Raw genomic sequence first — 19,157 nt, forward strand, 5'->3', positions numbered from 1 at the left:
GTGGCTGGCCCTACCTGGGTTCTTAATCCAACTTTGCCACTGAGTGACTTTGGGCAAATCATTTTACCAGTTCCATCCCTTTAGCACTGAGCCAATGATATTATAATCTTACAAATCAGTCTCCTCGGACTCAGGTAATCCTCCCACCTCAGACTCCTGATTAGCTGGGACCATAGGTGTGCACCACCACATCCAGCTAATTTTTTGTATTTTTGGAAGAGGCAGTGTTTTGCCATGTTGCCCAGGCTGGTCTCAAACTCCTGGGCTCAAGCTATAGGCCTGTCTTGACCTCCCAAACTGTTGAAGTTACAGACGTGAGCCATTGTGACAGGGAAAAAAAAAATATATGTGTTTTATTTGACCCCACCCCTATGTGCTTCCTCTGAATTCCTAATGATAAGAATCCTCCTTTGTCTTGTTGGTAGAAATTATTAGGGTTGAATTACATTTTTTTCTTTCTGATTATGACATCAGATCTCAAGGATCATAAAGTTTAATTCACCTTGGTTCTACAGATTCGCTGATGTCAGAAGGCTGATCTGTGGTTTGAGAAAGACTGAAAAGAAACAGTTTCCAACCTCCAAACAAAACCCACAGAAAAGCCTGGTGGTGGAAGGTTCTAGGTAGAGAAAATCTAGACAATGACTAGACACAGTGGGCAAATGCCTACCTTTTGGAAATACAAACTCCACAGGGAACAATTTCCACAGAGAAGTTACATTAACTGAAGGTTGTCTTAGGACAAGGCTGAATAAAGTAAATATTTCAACACCATATGTTCAGCTTTGGCAGGAGATGTAGGTGGGAAGGGAATCTCAATGTTGGGGAATGCCCATATCACACCCCAGCTGGCTATGTAATCATGAAATAAGGAGAAACACATAAATATTTGGTTAAAACACCTTTAATGATAGAGGGAAAGACACTAATATCTCCCGTCTGTTCTTGACATTTTACTAGGTTAGGAAGCTCTGGAGCCTACAGCTTGAGGAGAAGCCATCGTTCAAGTCAGTCAATAGCAAAACCCTCACTCTCTCCTCCTCAGAACTCCTGTTCCAAATGATCCTATGTTAAGAGTAAATACTACAACTCATTACAAGACGGAGAGGCAGGGAGGACGCCACCTGGAGCTGGTCTCCCAAAGTCTGGGACTCTTAAGAACCAGACAATGACAAAGACACAAGCCCCAGCCTACGGATAGGCAAAATGGGTAGGGGTCTTGAAAGAGGGAGATAAGGAAAATACAAGGGGCCAGGGAATAAAGGAGGGAGTTATCTAAAACTAGAAGCATACTAGTGCTAGGAAATCCCCCATGATCCCTGGTACACCTCTGCACACTATGTCACTATTAGCCCAAAAGAATATTAACGAGAATGTCCACATTCACAAGAATTTGAGGCCTTTTCCCTTACATCATGTCCCTTTCTTAGTCACATAGGTACCAGCAAGCCCTATGTTCTAGCAACATTCCTTAACTCTCTCATCATTAGTTCATCAACCATGCTGACCAAAAATGCTCCTTAAAGATACGAACTTCACATTTCCCAAATACCTCCTGGGAGACCTCTTGGCAAGAAATCAGCTTGTTTCCCAACTTTGAGAGGTCATCATGAATGAGAAGCTGGAGAGGTCTTGGCACACTGACTAGCCAACACCTTTACCTTAATGTGACCATCAGGGGATTTACTGGGAAAATTTTCCTATGCCCTTCCTTCATTTCTCCCTACTTCCTAGGGTTGGGTCACCAATTACTGGAGCATCTTCAGTACCGGCACCTTCTGGAGCAGGGGGAGGGAGAAGGAATGTACAGTTTGCTACTTCTTGTCTATGATGGGCTTCTCAGGCACTGCCTTGGGTGCAGGAGGCTGAAATAGGAGGGGGGCTGTCTTCTCCTTGGCTTCCCTGGATCCCATTGTTGGAGGCACCTTCCCAGCCACAGTTCCTAGGCCAAACAGCACTGGTGGGGCCAGGCTTGGAGTGGTAGTGGAGGTGGAGCTGGAATTCCAGGGCTTCATGGGCAGGCCACTTGACAGGAATGCCACATACTGGTTCTAGAAAGATAGGGGACCCATACCCACCAGCTGAGCAGAAAGGTCACCCCAGAGGAGTGGCACTGGGCCCTCCAGAGACAGCTGCCAGCCCTTTTTGGCTAGGCTGCAATTCCAAATGTAGGTGCTCAGGTGCACCTACCAAAGGGAAAGGGAGAGGAAAGAGGAGGGGGAAGAAGGGTCACACCAGGGAAGCTGGAGAGGGTTCCCCTTGAGAAAGCTGCAGAGAATCTATTTTCCTCAGGTACAAAGAATGAGGAGGGAAGAAAAATTCCTTAGGGGGCCATCCCCTTGTAAGCACAGTAATTTCCAAGCTCAGGGACTAGAGAAAAGCCACTAGGGACATAACATGTTAAGAACTTAGAGAAAAAGACAAAATCAGGGCTCATAACTCTGGGAGGTCCTTTTGTGAAGCTGTTTCTGCTCTGTGGGACAAAGAGCAGCAGGTACAGAAAAACAGGCTCATGGGATCGTGGGGTCATCTTTTCGGGGAAAGGGGGAGAGCCCTGTGGAGGTGATGGAAGGCGAACAGCCAGGGACTAGAGAAAGAGCAGCAATATTCTGAGGGCCATGGGGGGCAAAGGGCTGTACCTGGTGGTGTGCCAGTAGCATATGCTTCTTGAGGGTAGCCCGCTCAAGAAAGCCCTGCCTGCAGAAAACACAAGTGAAGAGCGGCCCCTCCTTGGGGTGGGTCTTCTGATGCTCCTCCAGAGCTGCCTGGGAGGGAAAGGCCTGGCCACACACTTCGCAGGCCTTTCTGCTGCTGCTCTCTCCTGGCTCCTTTCTCATTGCCTCCTGCAGGCTCAGCTCCTCTACCAAGGTCACGCTGGTGCCTTCCCCTTCTGGGGTGAGTGCTGATGCCGGACTTGAGCTTCTCTCCAGTTTGCCCCCCTCTTCCTTGCCTCCTAAAACATCACTGCTTCCCTGCTCCATTGGCTGAGGCTGATCCAGGCTGTCAGGTGGTGGTGGTGGTGGCAAAGAAGACTGTTGAGTAGTTTTCTCATTACTGTCCATCTCCTTCCCAGCTGTGGCTGCTGCCGCCACTGTCCCCACCTCCTCCTCTGCCCCAGATGCCTCTTCTGAATCACCTCTCACTGATATTGCCTTCTCACCTCCACTCTCTGAGCCTCTCCCTGCCAGGGAATCTTCATCAGTCACATCTTCCTCTTCTTCCTCATCCTCCTCTTCCTCCTCCTCAGACAACTCCTCTTCCGGTGATGGCTGCTGGGACTGCTGCTGGGGGAAACTCCCTGCCCCGGAGACTGTAGATTGCTCGGAGCCATTCTCCTGAGCAGCTCCTCCACCTTCAGGGAGTGCAGTACCACCGTTGGGGATCTGGCCCCCCAGGTGCATCCGGACATGCTGCTGCAGAGTGACAGCATTGGTGAACTTCTTCTGGCAGATGGGGCAGGAATTCTGTGCCCGGGCAGCTGGACTGGCCTTGTGGCCCACGAAATGTGCACGCAGATTACCCCTGGTGGAGAAGGCTCTGCCACACACTTTGCATTTGAAGGGCCTCTCACCTCCATGTTGGCCATAATGAAGGCGTAGGGCCCGAGGACAGCTAAGCACCCGGAGACAGATGACACACTGGTTAGGTCCAGAAGAGGCTGAGGATGAAGGTGCAGGGGCAGAGGTGGTGGGGGCTCCTGAGGCAGTTGAGGTCACTGCCACAGCTCCTTGCCGGTCAATCTTTTCTACCAGTTGCTGCAGCTTTGATGTCTCAGAGGGTGAGGCCCCCAAGGGCTCTAGCACATAGGGGAAGGGGAAGCTGCCAGTGGACTTGAAGTGGTTGGTAAGCAGTGCCCAGCTTGGTAGTGAAGTCACCAACTTACTTAGTTGCATGCGAGTTGCCGTGCTACTTTCTGCCACTCCACTGATGGCTGAGCCCTCACTCCCTGGGGGGGTGTTTTCATCAGCTTTATTCTTGGGTTCCACTGCTTTCATGAGCACAAACTTATTGAAAGCAGGGAGTCCTGGAGCCGTGGCTGTGCCTGCACTGGTGGAGAGCAGAGTCAGGCTCTCTGTGGCACTGAGTGCTGTTGTGGAGGCCACCAGAGGCTTGCGCTCAACCCCTCCACCTGGAGTGGCTGCCTCCTCCTCGGCCTTCTCTGGTGGCACGGACATACCATAAGGCAAGCCACTGCTGGTAATGACATAGTCTAGGTGCTCTGGTACTGGGTGTGGGTTCATCTGCACATGTGGGTACTTCTCACGATGCCGGTGGAAATGCACTTTGAGGTTGCCACGGGTGGTAAAACGGTTTCCACAGACATTGCACTTATAGGGCCTCTCACCCGTGTGGGAACGAAGGTGGATCTGCAGGGCACTGTCACTGCCAAATACTTTGGCACAGAAGCGGCATTTGTGCCTTCCACCAGGCTTCTCCAAGGGACCCATCACTTCTCCGTAGCTCAGCTCACCACTTCCATTCTTTGGCTTCAGGAGCCCTGGGGAGGCAGTGGTCTCAAGGCCTCGGGCTGCCCCAAGACACTGTGCTGCCAGTAGTCCCGTGGTGCTTGGGAATGCCAGATGAGGCGAGGCAATCAGCTGATCTGTGCTGCCTGGCAAGGCTGGGGAAGGGGCAGGGGTGGGTTTGTGGCTTCGCCCAACCCCTCCAGCAGAGAAAGGATGCTGTGACCCCAGTGGGTGGTAAAGGTGGAAGAAGGCCTGCTTGGGCGTTTCTGCCCCTGAAGAGGAAGAGGAGGAGGAGGAGGAAGATGCCAGTGTCTTGCTGGTTTGGACAGGCTTGATGGGGCTGAAGAGGGGTAGTAGGGGCTTGGTGGCAGAGGCAGTCCCTGTCCCAGGTAGCTCTGAGGGACTGGCAGGGGCACCCACCGTCTGGCCTAAGGAGCCAAGCAACAGCACCTGCCTGCAGATTTGCTCAGTCATCTGCATCTGATGGATCTGCCGCTGCTGCAGCACCCGTAGCTCTTCCAAGATCAGGGGGATATTCAAGTGGCCACTGCCTACCCCTGGGGGCGGAGGGGGTGGTGGAGGAGGAGGGGGTGCAGGGGTCGATTCTGGAGGTAATGGGGTTGCTCCCAGCTTGGGACTGGCCAAGATCAGGCCCCCGCCTCCCCCAGCCGCTGTACCTGTGGCAGCGACCAGGAAATGCCCTGAAGACTCCTCTCCTCTCCTCTCTGGGCCCCAGGTGGGATCCGTGGGCACGGAGGACCCAGAATCTGGGGGGTTGCTATGCTCTGTGTCCATGACCTGAGGATTATTGTGACCCTCAGGCCGGGGTTCAGAGGAGGCCGAAGAGTTGTTGGGGTTCTCCTGGCCCCCAATTATCACCATTACAGGAGGGTCAGTAGAACATGCGTTCTGGTGGGCGAGGAATTCAGTTGGGTCAGTGAATTGTGCGCAGCACTTGGCACAGACTTGGGGGTGATCCTCCTCGCTAGCATCACCTGGGGAGAAGACAAGGAGAGAGAGCGTGGGTGGCGCAGTTGGGTTGGGTATACCGAGGCTCTAATTAACAAGGAGGCCAGTAACCGCTAGTTGGGGGTGGGGAGATGAGCTCACCATCAAGGCCATACAGAAGTCTAGAGCTCAGGCCTGATGAGTGTGGACAGGAGACAACCCGGCATGGGGCAGGGGGGTGGGGAGGGAGGAGGGGAGGGGGGCAAGAGCATGCTACTCCCCTCCTCAGCCACCCTCCCTTCCCCAGGCCACAAGCGAGTTCACGGAATAGGTGTGGGGACAGGGGCCTACGCAGAGAATCATGCATTTTCTCCCGCCCACCGAAAGTCTTCGCCGCCCCTGCGCATCCCCCTCCGCCCCCACCCCTGCCCAGCCCGACCGACCCTACCGCACCTCCGAGCTCTGCCGGCTCCCCGCAGGGCACCCCGAGACGAGAGCTCCTCCCGGATTCGTGCGCCATGGTTGTGGGGGAAGTGGAGGGCCAGGTGGGGTGGGAGACAATGGATATTGGGATTGAGGGAGGCGGCGGTGGCCGCTGGGTCTGCGGCAGCCTCTGCACCCAGCGGCCCAGACTGCGGAGATGGAGATCGGCAGCGGCGGGGGCAGGGAGCAGCGGCGGAGGGGGAGGGGAGCGAGGAGGCGGGGAGAAGCTGGAGTGAGAAAGCGGGGAGAGGGGAGATCTGGGAGGAGCTGATGAGGAGGGGAGTTTATGGGGAGGAGCTGCTGGGGAGGGAGGCGGGAGCTAGAGGAGGCGGGAGAAGGGAGCGCTAGCGGGGGCGTGGGGGCGGGAGCTCAGAGCTCGGGAGAGTTTCCGGAGGCGCAGTGACAGGTGCTGTGAAGCACTGCGGGGGTCCACCTTTCCCGGTCCCTGGCCAGCTCCCCCCATCTGCAGATGCCTTTGCCCAGGCCTACCCTCCTCCCCCCGCCCTCCCCTCCTAAGCTCTAGGGGCACAGTGGGAAACGTAGCCCTGCTCAATGGAGCAAGGCGATAGGCTTCTCTTATTTTTCTTTGGATAAAGGATCCGCTGAGCTTGGAAAAAGTGGATTCCAGAGAGGGTCGTCTGATCTCCTCAGAGGTCTGAGGGCCAGAAGAAGAGGGGGAGATCAGAACATCCACTCCTCACCAGCACACACACCCCAAAATATTCGAAGTTTTGTCTCGTCTTTCTCACTTCCATTCCCACCCTACCCCCATCCCTCTCCACAAAAGAAGTTTCTCAGGGTGGGCGGCTGCAAGGTAGAATTTCCCAGGAAGTCATTTCAGGACTCTCTGCGGAACACTAAGCCCCTTCACTCCCCGCCCCTCCTCCCCCTGAATAATAGCTGAATGCAGGTTACTCCGCAGATCGCCCAGCCTACACAACACCTAATTTATAGAGTCCATGCTTATTTAATAAGCCATCTCCTATTTAGTACCCTCTTCCTCCTCTATTCTCCTCTTGCAACATTCCTCACACCGTCACTATTAAAGACAGTGGGTTTGGGGAGACGCTAGCCTGCAGAGGCCTACGGAGGCCTACCCAGCTCTAACCTGGGGGGAGGGGAGCCCTCTTGAAACAATGCGGTAGGAGCTACCAGGCAGCCCTCAGTGTCTAAAGCCCTTTCAGCCCCAGCCTGATTTGAACGCTTAGAAATAGCTAACACCTGCTCACCATCACAGAGGCAGCCTCCTATTCAGACTGGATAAGTAAGAATAAAATGCCTCCTGGACCAGGTATTCTGGCATTCTCTTTTTTACCATGAAATGAGTCTTAAAGTGCTTCCCACTTCCTAAAATACTTTCTCTTACATGCAGGAAGTGACCACAAGTCCTTGGTTTTGTGTTTTCCCTGGGCATCAGTAAACCTAAATTGTTTTAATCCCAGTTCTATTCTTGCCTCACTGATAAAACTGAGACATGGTGGTCAGTCACACCATGTTATACCACCGTTTCCCTCTTCATAAAGTGGTAATATTGTAGCTGCAGTATCTTACTCAGAAAAATATTGTGGGGACAAAAAATTGAAAAATTGGACAATATTAATGTGTAAATCAGGTATGGTGGTGCACACTTGTAGCCCCAGCTACTTGGGAGGCTGAGGCAGGAGAATTGCTTTAGTCCAGGAGTTTGAGGCTGCAGTGAGCTGTGATCACACCTGTGAATAACCACTGCCCTCCCGCTTCGGCAACATAGTGAGGCCCCATTACTTAAAAAAAAAAAAAAAAAAAAAAAAAAAAGCCAGGCGCGGTGGCTCACTGTAATCCCAGCACTTTGGGAGGTGGGCAGATCAAGAGGTCAGAAGTTCCAGACCAGCATGGCCAACATGTTGAAACCCTGTCTCTACTAAAAATACAAAAATTAGCTGGGCATGGTGGTACACGCCTTTAATCACAGCTACTGGGACGGCTGAGCCAGGAGAATGGCTTGAACCCAGGAGGTGGAGGTTGCAGGGAGCTGAGATCGTGGCATTGCACTCCAGCCTGGGCAACAAGAGTGAAACTCCGTCTCAAAAAAAAAAAAAAAAGTCTAAAAAAATTAATATGTACATGTGAGATTTTTAAAGTTTGGGGAGTCCTGAATTTTATCAATGAGATAATTTACATTGTCAGTAGCAAAATAATCGAAGTAACCTTAAATACACATATACTAAAATTAGATCTGTTTTCCATGTTGTTTGTTAATCTTATTAATTTCTGAGGTAAGATATTGGCTAATATCAGCGGCATATTTCAAAGGTAGGAAGTCTTATTGCAGTGGGTGGGGGAGCTGAAACGATCTATTTAAAATATTAGTAACATCCACTTTACTTCTCAACATAAATTTTGCCTGTGTTTTTAAACTTAAAACAGTTTACTGAATTATGTTTTGAAACTTCAGATAATAAGGCTCTTAGCATTGTGAGTCATAATTCTGAAATCGACGGGTTCTGTGTTTCCAGGCCTGGACTTACAAATGAGGGAGGGGGGTTCTATTTCAGTTTATGGCAAGTCACAGTTTTGTGCAATGTGGTTTATTTTTACAGATAAGGAAACTGAAGCTTGGAGAGGTTAAGTGACTTTTCCAAGTTCACACAGTAATTCAGTGAAGCAAGCATTCAGAATTTTGACTCCTGTCCAATGCTTTCTCAAGCACATCAACATTGTATGGCTTCCCTAATGCTAGAGAAAGGGCCCTGTGTGGCTTCTACCTGCCATTTGCTCCCTGGCCTTAGTCAGGGAGAGGGAATCAGATGGAGGCTTTCTACTGAGCATTTGTTAATTAGCATTGAACATTTGATATCCAGTTGCTGTTTTGTCAAGTCTTCTGACAAGAAAAGAAATCCTTTTCTTTTCATCTTCTCCTGGGAAACACTGTCCCCTTTCTTGCAATTAATGAAATGTGCTTTCTGATGCGTAATTTGATCTAAGCTCTTCTTTAAGGTAAATTTAGTCCCTGGTGAAAGGTGACTGGATCAACAGCCACCTGTAAGAGGAACCCTCCATTTCTCAGTACTTTGCACTCACTGCACATCCTGAAAAGGGGGGCAGGATTCTTACACAAACATGAATGAAGTCACAAATGCAGGAATAACCGAAACTGGTAATGGTGTCCCTAGATAGCAGATAAGGTGAGGTAAGCTATCTCCGGTCAAATGTGAAGTCCGGGGTGGGACTAAGACCTGGACAAGCTTGTTTAAACTTATAGAGAGCTGAAATGACAAAGAAAAGGGAAACCAGGTGGCTTCCCTTCTAAATCTAGTGTCCCATCAGATTGCTTCTTTAGGCTTCAGAGAGAACTGTTCGGGAGAACAAAGAGAAAAATAGGTGGGTTGTATGTAGCAGGGTGATACATTTGAACAGCGGTTTTCAAATTTTGCTGCCCATTAGGATTACCAGAAGAGAGTTTTAAAATTTGTATGTTTAGGTGCAGTGGTCTGTTCCTTGTAGTCCCAGCTACTCTGGAGGCTGAGGCGGGAGGATCACTTGAGCTCAAGGGTTTGAGACTCCATCTCAAAATCTCAAAAAAAAAAGAAGAAAAAAAAAAGAGAGAAAAGAAAGTTTAAGCACAGTGGGTAGCTCATGCCTATAATCCTAGCACTTTTGGAGGCCAAGGCAGGAGGATTGCTTGAGGCCAGGAATTTGAGACCAGCCTGCATAACATAGTGAGACCCCCATCTCTGCAAAAGCAACCAACCAACCAAACTTAAAAAAAATCCCTATGTCCAGGCCACATCCCAGGCTAATTAATTCATAATCCCTGAGGATAGGATCCAGGCATTAGTTTGATAAAGCTCCTCAGGTGATTCCAATGAGAATACAAAGATGGTGACACAATGATGAGACCCACATGGAGGACTGCCCTTTCCATCATACCTTCCACCCTGCTCCTCACAAATCTTACCTGAGCTAAACTTGGCCACAGTTGGGACACAGACAAAATGAACTCTCAATGCTAAATCTTCCCATCAGGTCCCCTCCCTACAGTGCCCACAACCACACATTAACTTCCTTGTATCCTTTCCCAGTGAAAAATCTGCTTCCATGAATAGAATTTGATATAATTTACACCTTACTGTAAGTTTAAGTGATTGCATTTCTTTCCCAGGTATGGGTATCTTGAAGCATATTTTTTTTCTTTTTTAATTGATATTTGAGCCATATTTCTTTTTTTTCTTTTCTTTTTTTTTTTTTGAGACGGAGTTTTGCTCTCATTGCCCAGGCTGGAGTGCAATGGCATGATCTCGGCTCACCGCAACCTCCACCTCCCAGGTTCAAGCGATTCTCCTGCCTCAGCCTTCCCAAGTAGCTGGGATTATAGGCATGTGCCACCAAGCCTGACTAATTTTGTATTTTTAGTAGAGATGGGGTTTCTCCATGTGGGTCAGGCTGGTCTCAAACTCCCGACCTCAGGTGATCCGCCAACCTCGGCCTCCCAAAGTGTTGGGATTACAGGCGTGAGCCATCGTGCCCGGCCACCATATTTCTAATTGTAAGGTGAAAGGCTTTGTTCTACAGAGTTCAAGCATTATCCACCCATTAAGGCTGGAGTGCAGTGGCACAATCATAGCTCACTGCAGACTCTACCTCCCAGGCTTAGGTGATCCTCTCACCTCAGCTTCCTGAATAGCTGGGACTACAGGCATGCACAATCATGCCCAGCTAATTAAAATATTTTTTTCTGTAGAGATGAGGTTTCACTATGTTGCCCAGGCTGTCTGGAATACCTGGGCTCAAGGGATCCTCCTGCCTTGTCCCCACAAAGTGCTGAGAGTACAGATGTAAGCCACTGCCTCTGGCCCACTTACTTATTATTGACACTGAACAATGCTAATTGGTAGCTTCCATAATTATGAATTGATTCTGTAACTATTGCTACTGACTACTTCTTAGGGAAATATCTCATCTTCTCCTCCTTACTCCTCTTTCCTAAATGTAGACACATAATAATCCTTTGCAACCCAGACCTACTAATGTAACTATGGCCTATGTAACACAGTAGACTAACAGGCACAATGATTGGTACACCTGGTGCTAAGTGAGAAAAAGATATCTGTTTCCAGAACAGGAATATCTTAGATCAAACATAAGAATGTTCTTTTAATGAAAATTTCTTTGACTTCAAAGGACTCAACACTTAACATGGAATTCATACCATTTTGGAGCTGGGACTTTAGAGATTTGACACTCTCATTGTCATTGTGCACAGTGATTCAGACCTGAGTTAAAGTCCCAGCTCTAGAACATTCTAACCTTTGTGATCTTGGGAAAATTTCTTAATCTCTCCCAGAGTTTGTTTTCTTATTTTTTTTTGGGACAGAGTTTCACTCTTGTTGCCCAGGCTGGAGTGCAATGGTGCGATCTTAGCTCACCGCAACCTCCGCCTCCCAGGTTCAAGCGATTCTCCTGCCTCACCCACCCTAGTAGCTGGGATTACAGGCATGTGCCACCACGCCCGGCTAATTTTGTATTTTTTTAGTAGAGACGGGGTTTCTTCATATTGCTCAGGCTGGTCTCGAACTCCCAACCTCAGGTGATCTGCCCACCTCGGCCTCCCAAAGTGCTGGATTACAGGCACAAGCCACCGCACCTGGCCAGCTTTTTTTTTTTTTTTTTTTTTTTTTTTGAGACGGAGTCTCGCTCTGTTGCCCAGGCTGGAGTGCAATGGTCGCCCAGGCTGGAGTGCAATGGCGTGATCTCGGCTCACTGCAATCTCCGCCTCCTGGGTTCAAACGATTTTCCTGCCTCAGCCTCCCAAGTAGCTGGGATTACAGGTGTGCACCATCACACCCAGCTAATTTTTGTATTTTTAGTAGAGACGAGGTTTCACCTTGTTGGCCAAGCTGGTCTTGAACTCCTGACCTCAAGTGATTTGCCCACCTCAGCCTCCCAAAGTGCTGAGATTACAGGCGTGAGCTGCTGTGCCCGGCTGATTTCTCTTCTTTAAAATGAGGGTACTGCCATACAAAGGAAGGAAATTCTGATACATGCTACAACATGAATGAACTTTGTAAACATTATGCTTTCAGACAAATTTGACTTTAATTGAGAAAAAAAGAGAAAACATACTAAGTGCAATAAAGCAGACACAAAAGGACAAATATTGTATGATTCCATTAGTATGAGGTACCCAAACATTATATGAGTCCATTAATATGAAATTTGGCAAGTTCACACATACAGAAAGCAGAGTAGAGGCTAACAGGGGCTGAGGGAATGGGAGAATGGGGATTTATTGTTTAACGGTTACAGAGTTTCTGTTTGATGATGAAAAAGATATTGAAACAGCAGTAATGGTTACATAACATAGTGAATGTACTTAATGCCACTGAATTGTACACTTAAAAATGGTTAAAATGGTAAATTTTATTACACATATTTTACTACAATAAAAAAATTTTAGCCAGGTGTGGTGGCATGCACCTGTAATCCCAGCTGTTCAGGAGGCTGAGGAAGGAGAATCTCTTGAACCCTGGAGGTGGAGGTTTCACTGAGCCGAGACGTGCCACTGCACTCCAGCCTGGGCAACAGAGTAGGACTTGGTCTCAAAAAAAGAAAAAAATTTTTTTTGTAATAATAAGGGAGTTGGGGCTGGGCACGGTGGCTCACGCCTGTAATCCCAGCACTTTGGGAGGCCAAAGTGGGCGGATCACGAAGTCAGGAGATCGAGACCATCCTGGCTAACACAGTGAAACCATGTCTCTACTAAAAATATAAAAAATTAGCCAGGCGTGGTGGCGGGCGCCTGTAGTCCCAGCTACTTGGGAGGCTGAGGCAGGAGAATGGCGTGAACCCGGGAGGCGGAGCTTGCAGTGAGCCAAGATTGCACCACTGCACTCCAGCCTGGGCGACAGAGCGAGACTCCATCTCAAAATAATAAAAATAAAATAAATAAATAAATAAAAAATAATAATAACGGAGTTGGGAGGAAAAAGAGGAAATGCAAAAAGGGCCTAGCACAGTACCTGAATGCTCCACAAATATTAGCCATGGGTGTTAGTTATTATTTGAATGTCAAAAGCTGAATGAAGCCCTGGGGTAAGAAAGGTCACATGTGCCCAAGGTCACATAGCTTCAAGGTCCACACTAGATTGAAAACCAAGTTTTCTGTTTTCTTATCTAGTACTCTGTAACACCAGGACTGAGATACTCTCTATTCCAAAATGTGTTTTTTCTGATCTGGGAATACCTAGGTTGAGTGGCCCAGGGATCAATAACCTGAGAGATGAGGCTCTCTACTTCCAAATGTAAACAGAGCCCCCAAAACTCTACCTTTGCCTTCTTTCCCCTCTTGCTGTTCTTGCTGTCTGCCAACTTCCATCTAAAGTACTCCCCTCTCTCCCTTTAGATCTGTTTGGCTGCTGTCCTGGTTTCTCCTTCTCACTAAATATCTGGGTTTCTGATCGTTTCCTTTATTTCCCAGATGTACTGGTTTGCATTTTTCCCCCAGTCACATCCTTTGTGTTCTCTAATCCAGATTTCTAGACTCTGTAGGGGAGAGAGACGGTTTTTTTTTTTCCTCTCTAGAGTTTTTAAGTGAATAGAGTATTTCCTGCCCATCACTTATATGCAATAACTATTCTGTTAGGTTTTGATGCTCTGGTTAGGGAAGCTGAGCAAAAACGGCTGGAAAACAGATTTTTCAGACTGTTTCTTGGTGATGTCTTAGGTCACTGCAGAATTTTGGCTTTTAAAATATGTAACAAAGGCTCAGCATTTGCATGTTGTATATGGCACATATTGCTTAAAAGAAGGCAAAAGACTCCTGGAAACATTACTGGCACCCTAGACTACTGACTAAATGTCTTCTGATACTCATGATGATATCCATAATTTCACAGGTACACCAAAGGATACATGTGCCCCTAAATAAGAGCCCTTCCTCCCTAACTGTGGAGCATGCTCTGGGGTAGAAGGAAGTCAGATGCCTGAAGATCACATAAGTGAATAGAAACCCTGTCTATAAAAAATTAGGGAAAAGGAGAGCTCTCATTCTGTTTTGCAGAATGGATGCTGCCCCATTCATGATTAAGAAAATTTATTAATTTAAAAGAAAACCAGAAAATGTGAAATTTATATATTATAAGCTTATAAGATCCAGGAGGAATTTTAGATATGATCAAATAGAGCCACCTCATTTTGCAGATGAGGCCCAATGACATCCAGATCATAAGTAGCCTAGGATCTTTCACTCCAGGGGAATTCTGATGAGAAAATCCTTAGGCTTTCTTACAGTAGATCTTAACAGAGGGTGCTACTGCTTCCTTGCTCCTTACATTTGTTTCTGCCTTTCATAGCTCAAAGGCAAATTTTCATCAAAAATTTGTTGATGCCATTGGGTTTAAACCTTTACTGTTTCTATGGGGATGGCTTTGTAGCAGCATTACCACGCCCCCAGGTGGAAGCTATATCTTAAAGGGCTTGAAAATCCATTCAAGACAGCCGCTAAAGATAGCTTTTGACTCCCTCACAGAAGATTTTTCCTCAGCTACGATATGGGGAATGGGTGAGCAGATGGGAGAAGTAGGAAAAAGAGGAGAGAATGCTTCTTGGGGGTTTGGAGGGGTGTTCAGCATAGTTCCACAATCAAACCAGCAGGAGAGCAGAACTGTGAGGCAACTCTGGGGAGGAGTTGAGGCTCTAGGGGAAGTCTCCTGTAGAGCACAAGCAGGAAACATCCGGCCTATAGCAGCATTAAGAAAGGCTAATGTGTCTCAGGAGGGAAGGATGCCATCACCATAGAACCTCTAACTATGGGCACAGTAGGATCCCAGAAAAGCAGTGTTTCGGGGAGGATGCGTTCTGCCCAAAACATGTCTGTTAAGGTTATTTTGTAGCACATGGAGCGCTGATTTGACCTCAAGTTTTTGTTTTTTAACAGGTGGAAAGGCAAGTTTAATCTATAATTTTAATCGCCACCAATACAGTCTCTTAGAGCTTTTCATGACACGTCTCATAAAGAAATGCTGATGGCCGGGCGCGGTGGCTCACGCCTGTAATCCCAGCACTTTGGGAGGCCAAGGCGGGCGGATTACGAGGTCAGGAGATCCAGACCATCCTGGCTAACACGGTGAAACCCCGTCTCTACTAAAAATACAAAAAATTAGCCGGGCGTGGTGGCGGGCGCCTATAGTCCCAGCTACTCGGGAGGCTGAGGCAGGAGAATGGCGTGAACCTGGGAGGTGGAGCGGGCAGTGAGCCAAGATTGCACCACTGCACTCCAGCCTGGGCGACAGAGTGAGACTCTCTCTCAAAAAAAAGAAAAGAAAAAAAAAGAAATGCTGACGTTTGCCAAGAGGTTCCTGAGTTTTGGTCATACTACAGCACTTGCAGGCAGTGTCACTGCATTCACATATAATGATAATAACGATATTCACACATATTAAGCACTTATTTATGCTGGGTACTTTACTACATATATTAAGCACTTATTTATGCTAGGTATTTTTCCAAGGGATTTACACATATTAACTCATTTAGATTTTCACAACAACCTAATGAGGTAGCTAGTATACACATCTTTATTTCACAGATGAGGAAACTGAAGCATAGAGAGGCAAAATAAACCAGCCAAGGTCACATAGCTAACCAAGTGGTGGAGCTGGGATTTGTCTAAAAGCCTGGTTTCAGAACCCTTGTGCTTAATCCTATACTATACTGTTGGGTGTATCAACTGTATGCTAAACTGTATGCCTGTCTGGAGCCAGGACTTCCAGACTTTCAGTCTGCACATATGGAGCCATACCACTGACAAGTATGTCCAAAACTTCTTTGATCCTAAGAATTACCTGGACACTTGCAAAATATATAGATTCCCACACCCTGGCTCAGATGTACTCACAATCAGGCAAGTTTTTAAAACCCAGGTTTAGTGGAGTGAGCACCACCAGCCAGCCCTGAGCATTAGGAAATTGAAGTTTTTGTCCTGATTTTGCTTCTGTCTCTCAGACTCTGAGCAATTTCACTCTTCAATTCCCTGCTTGCTCTACTGTCTGCCTGTCACTTAACGGAATGTTACAAGAATACATACAATTTTTCCCCCTCATAAGGGACACCTGTTGCTTCAAAAACACGGTATCCTCATAAAATGATATGCATGTAGTAACAGGTGTATTTTCTTGCACTTCTTCCTTTTTTTTTTTTTTTTTTTTTTGCTTTGCTTTCCTTGAAGCACAAACCTAAGCCCCTCATCCAGACCTAGCCTTCAGCTGTCCTCCAGGTGACACGCATACACACCCCAAACCAGGCTGCATTCTGACCGACCTTAGCTCTCTCCCTCTGGGAGCTCTGATCGGCTCTCAGTTCAGCCCAACAATGAGAAACTTTTTTCTCGTCTCCCTCAGGGGAGCCTTCACGTTTATCCAATTCATTCTCTTGCAACCCAACTCTCCAGAAAGAAAAGGGGGGAAAATCCCACCCCTAAGAGACGGTCTTCAGGTCTGAGGACGTTACTTAGCAACGGCACAAAGACCAGTGAGCAAAGGGAGACCTGAGGAGAAAACTCTTGGGTGGGGAGACAGAGCCAGTTTGAAAACTCCATTTCATCCAGAGAAAAACAAGGAAAACACAAACAGAATCAATCCCAAGTAACAAGCGGGGCTTCTCCCCAGCGCAGGTCATCTCCTACTCCCTGCATCTCAACTCCTTCAAACCCCCAGTGACCAAGTCCGCCCCCGCCTGGTTTCGCCCATGGCCCGTGTGCCCTCCCCTTGCCCTGGCCTGACCCACACAGGCTTGGACTTAGGGGCCCCCACCCCTCCCCAGGCACCCACCGTTCTCAGACGCGCTGGGACCTTCGCAGTCCGAGATTAACTGTTGGGGTTTCCGCTGCTTTCGCCGAGACATTCCCGGGTAGAGAGTTGGGAGAGGGAGGGGCAACGCTCACTTGGTCTTAACCAGGGTGACCTGGTCTCGTCTCCCCCTTGGGTCCGAAGCCAATTGATGCCTCTCCCCCAGCGCAAATCACTGTGAAGCAGAGATGTTCTTCTTTCCCAGAGACAGACAGACTCTCTCTCTCTCTCTGATTCTCTGTTCTTGACTCTCTCTCTTTCTCTCTCAATCTTTGCAAGTCTTTAAAGGGGAGACGCCCCCTTTTTTTCTTCAGCTTCTTCCCTACGCTTCTGCAGCTCCCATTGTAAAAGCAAAAATCCTAATCTTTCCGCACACTCTTTTCTTTTGTACTGCAGAGGAAAGGATTTAACCCTCTCCTCCCTGCAAGGGCCCTGGGCCTCTCCCTGTGCTGTCTGTTCAGAAACTGTCCCTGGCTTGTTTTTCTAACTCTTCTTCCAAGATCTTCACTGTGCTTTTTGGTTCTGTCATATTTCTATGCCCCTCTAATAATGTAGCTGCTTTTAGGGTATAAACTGAAATAAGAACCTTCTGATATGTCCTGATTATGAGTAATATATGTATAGCTCTTTATAATTTATAGAATATTTTCATTTATAACGTGTTTTGAATGTTATAACTCTGAGATGAACACAGTAGGCTTTACTACTCCTATTTATAGCCGAGTCCCTTTATAGATGAATCAAAAGGCCCAGTGAGGTTAAGTAACTTCTCCAAAGTTGCACAGCTGTGATGTATCAGACACAGGCCTGGAATCCAGGTGCATCTGACAGTAGCCTAACATTGTTTCCTCTATATCAGTAAAGACACAATATGCCACCAAACTGCTATCATGAAAAACAAAAGTGATTGATCTCAGGGAATCTCATTTAAAATAGCAATGTCTGGGCACGGTGGCTCACACCTGTAATCCCAGCACTTTGGGAGGCTAAGGTGGGCGGATCATGAGGTCAAGAGCTGGAGACCATCCTGGCCAACATGGTGAAACCCCATCTCTACTAAAACCACAAAAATTAGGCTGAGCACGGTGGCTCATGCTTGTAATCCCAGCACTTTGGGAGGCCAAGGCGGGCGGATCACCTGAGGTCAGGAGTTCGAGACCAGCCTGACCAACATGTTGAAACCCCGTCTCTACTAAAAATACAAAAATTAGCTGGGCGTAGTGGTGGGCACCTGTAATCCCAACTACTCCAAAGGCTGAGGCAGGAGAATCACTTGAACCTGGGAGGCAGCGGTGGCAGTGAGCCGAGATTGCGCCATTGCAGTCCAGCCTGTGTGACAGAGCAAGACTCTGTCTCAAAAAAAAAATAAATAAATAAATAAAAAGGAATCCCTCCATCTCCACAATACACTGTTTGGCAACAACCAGGTATCTCCTGCTTAGCCTGTACACCGAGGGTGATTCATTTATTTTTAACTTCTGGCTGTGATGTTCCTACCTATATTTGAGTACTACTGAGCTACTGGGCATAGAATATTCTGGATATGCCCTGTCTTCTGGCAATAATGCCTGGGCCCCTTTCTTTTAGCATGATTTCTGTTTTATTCTTCCGGCTGAGATAGCATCTGAAACACCATCAGTTGGAAAAGTGGGAAGTATTTTCCCCTTTTAGGGTTAGTAATGTAAATCTCTGATGGCTTTATCTTCAGAGAAAAGCAAAAGAAAGCTCACTCACAGGTTTGGGTGCAAATTTGAAGGTTTTTGCATTTCTTCCCTTACACAATTTCAAGCTAGTTTGGCAATACTAAGAAAGGAAAAGGGAGACAGCAGATGGCAGGGGGTGCGGCCAGTGATAATTGAAGCAGGTATCCACATTACATCTGAAGAGTTTTGGAAAATGCTCTCATCTTTGCTTTGGAGTTCACTGAAACTCCATTTTTTTTTCCAGTCCTTTGGTGTCAGGGCCCTGGGTGGCTTTCTCAAGTCTACCCTTGGGACTCTTGTTGCTGACATTATGTAATTCATCCTATTAACTCCCCTGTGGTAGACAGGTGCCATTATTTATTACTAGACCATTGTAGGAGAAATGGGGGTACTGAGCCTAGGAAAGCTTCTGATTCCTCCATGGAATAGACCGAGTCCTGTCATCCTCTCACACCACTGTTTCCATCATTTATTTCCTTCCAGGAAAGGAAAGGAGAGAAGGAAAATAGCTTTCTGCTTTTCTCAGGAGTCTGAAATCTCCAAGGGAGCAGATTTCAGGGTCCACATTTGTCTTTTTTCCTGAATCTTGGCTGTCTTCATCTTTTCCTATTTTTCCCCCTCCTTCTTGTGGGTCTCATTGTGAAAGGAAGGACTCTTTCCCCTCCTCTTCTTTCTTCCGCCCTCCCCAGTTTACCATTTTTTTTCCTTTTACCTCTCCACTGTGGCCTCTTGAC

The 19,157-nt window shown here is 47.6% G+C and overlaps 1 protein-coding gene across 2 annotated transcripts; it reads right to left on the reverse strand.

The window, feature by feature from the left end:
- Positions 1 to 888: 888 nt before the first annotated feature.
- Positions 889 to 16,868, reverse strand: SALL2 (spalt like transcription factor 2). Of its 2 annotated transcripts, none has more exons than XM_009427439.4 (3): positions 16,703 to 16,868; positions 2,640 to 5,461; positions 889 to 2,051 (listed from the first exon to the last, which is right to left on the reverse strand). In XM_009427439.4, exons 1-3 carry the CDS (start codon positions 16,773 to 16,775, stop codon positions 1,815 to 1,817), a joined length of 3,132 nt encoding a protein of 1,043 aa, XP_009425714.2. In that variant the 5' UTR covers positions 16,776 to 16,868; the 3' UTR covers positions 889 to 1,814. The 2 variants fall into 2 exon arrangements, with proteins under 2 accessions (XP_009425714.2, XP_009425715.2); XM_009427440.5 differs by lacking the exon at positions 16,703 to 16,868 and adding an exon at positions 5,868 to 6,194.
- Between the last annotated feature and the right edge of the window lie 2,289 nt (positions 16,869 to 19,157).

This window comes from Pan troglodytes, chromosome 15 (assembly GCF_028858775.2).
Source record: "Pan troglodytes isolate AG18354 chromosome 15, NHGRI_mPanTro3-v2.0_pri, whole genome shotgun sequence".
In the NCBI taxonomy this organism is placed as follows: Eukaryota; Metazoa; Chordata; class Mammalia; order Primates; family Hominidae; genus Pan; species Pan troglodytes.

What these genes read in the sequence shown, in the direction of transcription:
- SALL2 (XM_009427439.4), bottom strand. Translation starts at nt 16,775, where the DNA reads ATGTCTCGGCGAAAGCAGCGGAAACCCCAACAGTTAATCTCGGACTGC. An exon ending in TCCCAGCGCGTCTGAGAACG is followed by an intron (nt 5,462 to 16,702) that starts GTGGGTGCCTGG and finishes TCTTCTCCCCAG; the next exon opens with GTGATGCTAGCGAGGAGGAT. An exon ending in TGCTACTGGCACACCACCAG is followed by an intron (nt 2,052 to 2,639) that starts GTACAGCCCTTT and finishes CTATCTTTCTAG; the next exon opens with AACCAGTATGTGGCATTCCT.